The sequence below is a fragment of the Mus pahari genome, chromosome 1, assembly GCF_900095145.1.
Source record: "Mus pahari chromosome 1, PAHARI_EIJ_v1.1, whole genome shotgun sequence".
NCBI lineage: Eukaryota > Metazoa > Chordata > Mammalia > Rodentia > Muridae > Mus > Mus pahari.
This window is the reverse complement of record NC_034590.1, coordinates 153,702,013-153,711,785: the sequence shown is the minus strand read 5'-3', so window position 1 is coordinate 153,711,785 and position 9,773 is coordinate 153,702,013. Positions and strand designations below refer to the sequence as shown.

The 9,773-nt window shown below is 51.2% G+C and overlaps 1 protein-coding gene across 3 annotated transcripts in view; it reads left to right on the top strand.

Annotated features, from left to right (window-relative positions):
- The window catches only part of Crtac1 (cartilage acidic protein 1), a 146,034-nt gene extending 136,639 nt beyond the window's left edge, over positions 1-9,395 (top strand). The window contains exons 12-15 of one of the 3 annotated variants that reach the window (XM_021193688.2): positions 1,945-2,090; positions 2,796-2,838; positions 8,141-8,284; positions 8,814-9,395. In XM_021193688.2, coding sequence (XP_021049347.1) covers positions 1,945-2,090; positions 2,796-2,838; positions 8,141-8,284; positions 8,814-8,848 — 368 coding nt within the window. In that variant the 3' untranslated portion in view covers positions 8,849-9,395. Of the gene's footprint in view, positions 1-1,944; positions 2,091-2,795; positions 2,839-8,140; positions 8,285-8,729 lie in introns of all 3 variants that reach the window. The other 2 variants (XM_021193679.1, XM_029544086.1) reach the window with 2 other exon arrangements.
- The last annotated feature ends 378 nt before the right edge of the window (positions 9,396-9,773 follow it).

Sequence of the window (9,773 nt, the reverse complement as noted above, 5' to 3'; positions counted from 1 at the left end):
AGGCTGCTATGAACATAGTGGAGCATGTGTCCTTATTACCAGTTGGAAGATCTTCTGGGTATATGCCCAGAAGAGGTATTGCTGGGTCTTCCAGTAGTACTATGTCCAATTTTCTGAGGAACCACCAGACTGATTTCCAGAGTGGTTGTACAAGCTTGCAATCCCACCAGTCGATAGGAGGTTCTTAACCTGTGGGTCCAGACCCCTCTGGAGTAGAAGGGCCCTCTCACATGTATTTCCGTTACAATTCATGAGAAGAAAAACTACAGTTAAGAAGTGGCACAGAAAATAATTTTATACTTGGGGGTAACCACCACATGAGGAACTGTATTCAATGGGCTCAGCAGGAGAAACGTTGAGAACCTCTGATCTAGGTGAAGCAAAACCTGGACAAGCTTGAGCTGTCCAAGCCCCACCCTGCCCCAGGGATCTGTGGGAGGAGCAGGGATATCCTCTGAGCCTTTCCCGTGACTGTCCCTGCACTCTTCCAGCTGTGTGCTGGACACTGCCTGCCTTCCCTTATAACCTGAGAACGGCTGGCAGGTGCTGCTGATCAACCCCTAGGTCATCACCATTAGCCAGACCTTGCCACAGGGCTAGCCCACTTCCTGACGCAGGAGCTGAGCGGACCTTGGCAATGCCTGAACACCAGACCAACCTTCCCGACCTGCTTCTTGACCTGTTGCTAGCATGCTGCTGTAGGGATGTGTGCAATGGATTCACCAGGGGCATTGTGTGAGCTTCACAAATATCTTCTGGTTGTCTTTGTTGTTGTTTTAAGATTTTTTTATTTTATGTATGTGAGTACACTGTAGCTGTACAGATGGTTGTGNGTCTTCATGTGGTTGTTGGGAATTGAATTTTTAGGACCTCTGCTCTCTCTGGTCAACCCCACTCTCTCCAGTCAGCCCTGCTTGCTCCAGTCAACTCCACTTGCTCGGGCCTAAAAGTTTATTTATTATTATAGCTAAGTACACTGTAGCTGTCTTCAGATACACCAGAAGAGGACGTCAGATCTCACTATGGGTTGTTGTGAGCCACTATGTGGTTGCTGGGATTTGAACTCAGGACCTTCGGAAGAACAGTCAGTGCTCTTACCCGCTGAGCCATCTCTCCAGCCCCCACAGGTATCTTTTGTAAATGGCTCGGATATGCAGTGGCCTTCCTTAGGCGCCCTCAACCCCCATCTTTCCTGGGTCTTTACTTACAGCTCGGTTCAAGTGCCTCCTCCCCAGGAGTTTGACCCTGACCACTGAACAGGATCTGGCCAGCCCTGAATGATTCCTCGTCCTTTCTTAACAAAGCGTGTCTATATACGCTGTGATTTATTTCTTTATTTGTCTGTTTGCCCACTTCCCAGATGGACAGGGAAACCCATGAGGAGACATTCCCAGTGACAGGAAGGGGCTTGGCTCTAGCAGAGCTCCAGAAATAGAAATGTAAGCGAGCTCAGAAGGTCACACGAGTTGGCTGGAGAGCTAGGATTTGTCCCCAGGACTCCCAGCCACCTGCTCCCGGCATGTTCTTTCAGCATACCAAGCAAGTGACAGAGCCAAGATGTGAACCCCTGGCTCTGAAGTCAACCTGTTTCTCACTGAGCCACATAGCTCCTCAAATTCAGCTCCTCATGCCAATTCTGTTGCCTAGAATGCATTGTGTAGCTGTTGAGATGTAAATTGATTTAAATTAAGTAAAATGCTAAATTCAGTAACTCTCATCCTGCACTATGGCCAGTGTCTAGTGCACTGACCAGGGCAGACATTGGGCTTTTCCATCACTAAAGAATGGTTGATTGGACAGTATGGCCCAGAGAGGAGCTTCTTCATCATTCCCACGGTCCTTAGGAGAGTGCATCACCAGTTACTGCCTTTGTTACCATAGTTACTCAGGTACTCCAAGAGGCCCTCTCTCCCATGCTCCTGACCCCTCTCCTTCCTCCCACAGGACGGGATGAAGCCAGCAGTGTGGAGGTGACGTGGCCAGATGGCAAGATGGTGAGCCGAAGCGTGACCAGCGGGGAGATGAACTCGGTGTTGGAGATCCTCTACCCCCAAGATGAGGACAAACTTCAGAACATAGCCCCACTGGAGGTGGGCCAAAGCCTCTGAGCTGCATAGTCCAAAAAAAAAACAAAAACAAAAACAAAAAAGCAAGCATCACCCATGATCCTAGGGGTAAATCTGTAGACTTGTCCTCCAGAATAACAGAGTAATAGAGATGGTCTCAGCAAAGGGCAGGCTTCAGATGATGTAGCCACCAACACGGCACACCCGCATCTCTTCAACTTCTCACAGAATCCTGGAGGGTTGACAAGGCAGTGGCTTGTGCACCCATTTTACAGACAAAGAAACCAGAGGCCCAGAGAATGAAGCCAAGGCCAGCTAAGGTTACATATCCAGTTGTGCACTGTGTTGAGAACTGATTCCTAGTTTTGGTATTTTCTAAATACCTAAAGAGGCCTCCTCTTGTCCTTGGATGAGGCTCAGACCACACACCAGAGTTCTGGAGGCTTTTGAGGGGTGAGCTCTGGTCGAGTTTCAGGTCTATCTGAGGTACATAGATCTCAAGTACAGGAAGAGTGTGGATTACATCTGTTCTGCCTTCCCCCACCCACACCATCTCTCTCCACGCTTAGCTCAAAGCTAGAATAAGAGGGAGGGGCTCCCCTCAGGCCCAGGCTAAAAGCACCTCTCAAGCTGCAATCAGGGTGACGGCTACTCTGTCACTGTGACGAGGAGGGGACTGAGATGAGGCCTCTCAACTCACAAGTGTCTCTGCTTCTGCCCACCTTGCAGTGCGGCCAAGGATTCTCCCAGCAGGACAATGGCCATTGCATGGGTGAGTTGCCTATAGGCACCAGAGGATGGGGCAGAGGCTGGGATCTTCCTGGGGACTGTCAGCCTGACCTGCCAGGCCCAAGACACAGACAGGGGTTAGAAAGATAGGGAGAAGAAGGTGCCATTGGTCCTTAGGGCTCCAGATGCCCTGACAGCGACTCCATGACTCACCAAGGTGAAAGTGACATTAGCGACTGCAGGCTGATTCAGTTCACTGCTGGGCATTGGCAGGGCCAGCCTGCCACCCTGGGGATGGCACACGTCATCTCAGTGTCTACTGAGACCGTGATGGCTAAGCTTCACCCTGGCAGAAACATGCTATGGCCAGCCTGAGAAGCAGCCAGCGAGAAGGACGAGAGAGATGAAGGGGGAGATGATTGAGGAGGAAGGCGCTTGGGCACAGCAGGGCTGGAATGTGATCTCAGTGCCAATAGGGTACTGCAGCCTGGTCCAGCACGGGAAGGCTCATAGCTGCCAGATGCCAGCTCAGCAAGGGTCTCATGACTTTCTTTCTTTCTTTCTTTTTTAAGATTTATTTATTTCATTTATATGAGTACACTGTAGATGTCTTCAGACACACCAGAAGAGGGCATCAGATCCCATTACAGATGGTTGTGAGCCACCATGTGGTTGCTGGGAATTGAACTCAGGACCTCTGGGAGAGCAGTCCATGCTCTTAAACGCTGAGCCATCTCTCCAGCCCTGAAGGCAAACCTTCAGCTTAAACTCTCTTATTCACCTGTATCNGTTGTGAGCCACTATGTGGTTGCTGGGATTTGAACTCAGGACCTTCGGAAGAACAGTCAGTGCTCTTACCCGCTGAGCCATCTCTCCAGCCCCCACAGGTATCTTTTGTAAATGGCTCGGATATGCAGTGGCCTTCCTTAGGCGCCCTCAACCCCCATCTTTCCTGGGTCTTTACTTACAGCTCGGTTCAAGTGCCTCCTCCCCAGGAGTTTGACCCTGACCACTGAACAGGATCTGGCCAGCCCTGAATGATTCCTCGTCCTTTCTTAACAAAGCGTGTCTATATACGCTGTGATTTATTTCTTTATTTGTCTGTTTGCCCACTTCCCAGATGGACAGGGAAACCCATGAGGAGACATTCCCAGTGACAGGAAGGGGCTTGGCTCTAGCAGAGCTCCAGAAATAGAAATGTAAGCGAGCTCAGAAGGTCACACGAGTTGGCTGGAGAGCTAGGATTTGTCCCCAGGACTCCCAGCCACCTGCTCCCGGCATGTTCTTTCAGCATACCAAGCAAGTGACAGAGCCAAGATGTGAACCCCTGGCTCTGAAGTCAACCTGTTTCTCACTGAGCCACATAGCTCCTCAAATTCAGCTCCTCATGCCAATTCTGTTGCCTAGAATGCATTGTGTAGCTGTTGAGATGTAAATTGATTTAAATTAAGTAAAATGCTAAATTCAGTAACTCTCATCCTGCACTATGGCCAGTGTCTAGTGCACTGACCAGGGCAGACATTGGGCTTTTCCATCACTAAAGAATGGTTGATTGGACAGTATGGCCCAGAGAGGAGCTTCTTCATCATTCCCACGGTCCTTAGGAGAGTGCATCACCAGTTACTGCCTTTGTTACCATAGTTACTCAGGTACTCCAAGAGGCCCTCTCTCCCATGCTCCTGACCCCTCTCCTTCCTCCCACAGGACGGGATGAAGCCAGCAGTGTGGAGGTGACGTGGCCAGATGGCAAGATGGTGAGCCGAAGCGTGACCAGCGGGGAGATGAACTCGGTGTTGGAGATCCTCTACCCCCAAGATGAGGACAAACTTCAGAACATAGCCCCACTGGAGGTGGGCCAAAGCCTCTGAGCTGCATAGTCCAAAAAAAAAACAAAAACAAAAACAAAAAAGCAAGCATCACCCATGATCCTAGGGGTAAATCTGTAGACTTGTCCTCCAGAATAACAGAGTAATAGAGATGGTCTCAGCAAAGGGCAGGCTTCAGATGATGTAGCCACCAACACGGCACACCCGCATCTCTTCAACTTCTCACAGAATCCTGGAGGGTTGACAAGGCAGTGGCTTGTGCACCCATTTTACAGACAAAGAAACCAGAGGCCCAGAGAATGAAGCCAAGGCCAGCTAAGGTTACATATCCAGTTGTGCACTGTGTTGAGAACTGATTCCTAGTTTTGGTATTTTCTAAATACCTAAAGAGGCCTCCTCTTGTCCTTGGATGAGGCTCAGACCACACACCAGAGTTCTGGAGGCTTTTGAGGGGTGAGCTCTGGTCGAGTTTCAGGTCTATCTGAGGTACATAGATCTCAAGTACAGGAAGAGTGTGGATTACATCTGTTCTGCCTTCCCCCACCCACACCATCTCTCTCCACGCTTAGCTCAAAGCTAGAATAAGAGGGAGGGGCTCCCCTCAGGCCCAGGCTAAAAGCACCTCTCAAGCTGCAATCAGGGTGACGGCTACTCTGTCACTGTGACGAGGAGGGGACTGAGATGAGGCCTCTCAACTCACAAGTGTCTCTGCTTCTGCCCACCTTGCAGTGCGGCCAAGGATTCTCCCAGCAGGACAATGGCCATTGCATGGGTGAGTTGCCTATAGGCACCAGAGGATGGGGCAGAGGCTGGGATCTTCCTGGGGACTGTCAGCCTGACCTGCCAGGCCCAAGACACAGACAGGGGTTAGAAAGATAGGGAGAAGAAGGTGCCATTGGTCCTTAGGGCTCCAGATGCCCTGACAGCGACTCCATGACTCACCAAGGTGAAAGTGACATTAGCGACTGCAGGCTGATTCAGTTCACTGCTGGGCATTGGCAGGGCCAGCCTGCCACCCTGGGGATGGCACACGTCATCTCAGTGTCTACTGAGACCGTGATGGCTAAGCTTCACCCTGGCAGAAACATGCTATGGCCAGCCTGAGAAGCAGCCAGCGAGAAGGACGAGAGAGATGAAGGGGGAGATGATTGAGGAGGAAGGCGCTTGGGCACAGCAGGGCTGGAATGTGATCTCAGTGCCAATAGGGTACTGCAGCCTGGTCCAGCACGGGAAGGCTCATAGCTGCCAGATGCCAGCTCAGCAAGGGTCTCATGACTTTCTTTCTTTCTTTCTTTTTTAAGATTTATTTATTTCATTTATATGAGTACACTGTAGATGTCTTCAGACACACCAGAAGAGGGCATCAGATCCCATTACAGATGGTTGTGAGCCACCATGTGGTTGCTGGGAATTGAACTCAGGACCTCTGGAAGAGCAAGCAACCAGTGCTCTTAACCGCTGAGCCATCTCTCCAGCCCCTCATGACTTTCTAAAGTCTCTCAATATGCTATGAAGGGGACAATCAAAGCAGCCCAGTGTCCAGAAGATGTCCAACCCAAAGCCTTACATCCTGATTGATATGTTTATAAAAAGAGAAAGAGAAAGGGGGTGTGTCCTATGGGGGTGTAGCCAGATATGGGGAAAGGGAGTGTCTCAGAGGGCCCATGCCAAGGCATCCCTTCCCCATGAGGGACCATCCATAGGACAGTATAGTATAGAATAGTTTATTCAGGGCATGGGGAGGGGAGTTAGGAGGGTAGTAGAGGCAGAGAGGAGAGAGGAGAGAAGTAGAGGTCGGCCATGACCATGTGGAGAGAGGGGGAAGAGAATAGGGAAGGGAAGAAGGAAGGGAAGAGCCCAAGAGGAAAGCAAGAGAACAAGAGAGAGAGGAGGGGGCAAGCAGCCCCTTTTATAGTGAGTCAGACCTACCTGGCTGTTGCCAGGTAACTGTGGGGTGGGCAGAATGCTAACACTGATGGTTTGCAATGAGGATGTAGGACAAGGATTCTTTCTTACTTAGACCCAGAGAATACTAGACGCGGCCCTACTCTTGTGGATCTCCCAGTCAACAGAGCGGCCCACATACAAACCACTGACGGCCATATGTGGGAGCAGGGACAGAAGAAGCAGGGCAGTGCCAAGGGAGGTGTTACACTATCTGGGGTAGATGCCAGAAGGCAGTCTAGAGAAACTGAGGTCGGTCTGGGACCCGAGGGATGATATGACAGCCCCAGAAAGGGGAGTCGGTGTGCCCATGGAGGGGTTAGGGTGGCAGAGGAAGACATGACTCCCCCATCCAGTCCGTGTCCTCGTCCTGGTCCCATGATACACGGACAACACAGGTACAGGAGACCTTGGTTCCCTCTCTACATGCAGAGAGATCCCTTTGAGATCCCAGACCTAGCACAGTCCTCCTTTCTGCCACCCAACAGACCTCCTACGTGATAGATACCAAGCGCCGTGTCAGGCTCTGAGGATGCAGCCAAGGGCCTTACCTCACCCTTGCATCTTGATAGAGGGTCAGACCTCAAACACAGGATTACACAGCATGAGAAAATGGGTTAAGAACCCTGTCAGCAAGGTGCTCTCTGGGGACTCGGCAGAGAGATCAGAAAGTAGCACTGGCAAAAGGACTTTTAAGCTAAGAAGACCTCAAGGAATAGAAGGACCAGCCCCAGAAAGAGAAGATGGGAGAGCTTTCCTGCCACAGGAAGAACAAAGGCAAAGGACTGCATGCCACAGGCGCCGTACGGCTGAGATGAGGCAGAGAGCATAGCACAGGTCAAGGAGGGGCCTGAGGCTCCAGGGAGGGGTGGCAAGACTTTGTTCTTAGGCCCCCAGAAGCTAAGCAAGAGAGTAAGCTGATGTGATTCACTCTGGCTGATGAACTGCATGCTGGAGGGGAGCATGGAAGCCAGGAGGCCAGTAAGGCAGCCACCGCAGAAATCCAGGCAAGAGATCGTGAGGGCAGAGTAAGGAAGGCAAACAGATGAGATGGGGGGCAGAGTGGGTAGGACCCCCCCCGCGGTGCGATTGCACCCTGGGGTGAGGAAAGGGGAGACCTGGAGATGACTCTGATTTCTGCTGGTGTGGCTGAGCAGCACTGATGGAACTGTGGAAGATGGAAACAGGACAGAAGAGGCTTAAGGGCTGAGGGAAATCAGAGTTCCATTTTGGAAATGATCAGTCTGAGGTGGGGATTAGGCATCGAGGTGGAACTGACATCTAGGTCATTGGTGATTGGATTCAGGAGCTTGGAGCCCAGAGGAGAGGTTATGGCTGAAGGCAGGAAAGAGTTTATCTAGAGAAAGTGCCGTGTACAGAAGAGACCCAGGAGCAAGCCTGAGCTCTGCCAGTGTGCACAGGCCAGGATAGGAGGAGCTATCCGAGAGCACTTACGTAGAGAGACAGGCCCAGCAAGAAGGGACATGCCCAGGGTCACAGCTCAGTGGGCAGACAGATCCCAAGTTAGGACACACTGCCCACACATCCCTGGCGAGTGGCTCCCTTGCCTTGCAGACACCAATGAATGCATCCAGTTCCCATTTGTGTGCCCTCGAGACAAACCTGTGTGTGTCAACACCTATGGAAGCTACAGGTGCCGGACCAATAAAAGATGCAATCGGGGCTATGAACCCAATGAAGACGGCACAGCCTGTGTGGGTAAGTGGAACCCTGGCCACATTCAGTAGCAGAAGACACGTGCCTTGTGCTGGGGAGTGGCAGGGAGGGACGGATGGCTCTGAGTGGGCTCCAGGCCACAGTCATTAGCCCCTACATCGCCCTGGGTTGATAGGTGTTCCTAGACTCACAATAGTTCTCCAGCGGAGACCATGCCAGGAGTGGAGAGGCCCTATCACTCCTGTCCCGCCGGAAGGGCCCCGGGGTAGTGCATCCTGGTCTTGTCATTATCCCTCTGCTCATGGTTCCCAGAGCGAGTGTTCCAACCTGATGGTCAGCCTGTGTTTTCGTAGCTGGAGTGGAAAGTAGCGACTCCAAGTCACCTTTGGTGGATAATTTCTGAATTAGTGTTTGTCTTCTCCTTCCTCCCAACCAACCCTTTGTCTCTCCCCGTTTTTTACCTCCCTGCCCTTTTGTTCTTTTGCAGCTCAAGTGGCCTTTTTAGGTGGGTATTCTTCGGCTGCCTTTAGACTCTCTGAGCCTCTCTCTCGGGCCTTGTATCTTTCTCTAGGCCTGGGACTTTGCCTTCAGTTATATGCACTTTAAATCCCATCAATAAAGGAAAAAAAATCTAACAACCTTTGTGGAAAACTATATCTCTCCTGCTGCCTACCTCTCTCCACACCCCATAGATTCCGCCACGTGCTCCTTCGAACGGACAGCAGGGGTGGCCATCTTTAAAAAGGGAAGTTTGGGAGATACTGATGGGACCTTAGTTGTTGGTGAAGCCTTTCTTTGCATGTTTTCCGAGAAAACAGGAAAAGGAAACGTATCTCCTCTACCCCACCCCTCATTCCGTCAGAAGAACCAAGAGAGCCCAGTCATTTCTGTATCTTCGTGAGCGTCTTACTTTGCCCTTAACAAAGATGGCTCCCAGGTGGTTGTTTGCTCGGTTGATTCAGTAATGTATCCTGTGCCTGCTGATCCGGCCTGCACTGCTGCTGCTGCTGCTGCTGCTGCTGCTGCTTTGTACAACCTGATTTCCTATGATTACGAAAGCCTTATTGGATTGGTGGTGGTGACGGGAAGGGAAAGGGTGGCCCTTTGGGACTGTTGATAAAAAAAAAAAAAAAAAGCTTAAGTTTGAACTTGCTAAGTCTTCCAGCCTCTTTTCTGGAGAAATTATGCCAATAAACTCTCTGCTGGATATTAGCTAGTGGGGGAGGGGGTGTCTGAGCAAGTCCATGCTGGTTGGAATGTTGAATTAGCTGTGACCCTTCCACCAGGGGGTACATGGAAACAAGTCATGACGTAAGGGAAGTGCCGTCCTCAGGCCCACGCCGTGCGTTTGGGTGAAGGAAACACTCGGAGAACCAGACAAGGCACATGGAGTGGACAAGGGGCAGGCACGGAGGCAGTGCTCTGTGTAGTATCCTTCCAGGAATTCACGTCGCCGTTCTGGAACCCCACTGCCTTTCCGTAAATGACAAGAGTTGGGTCAGTACATCCATATACCCCCTGTTCTCCCCAA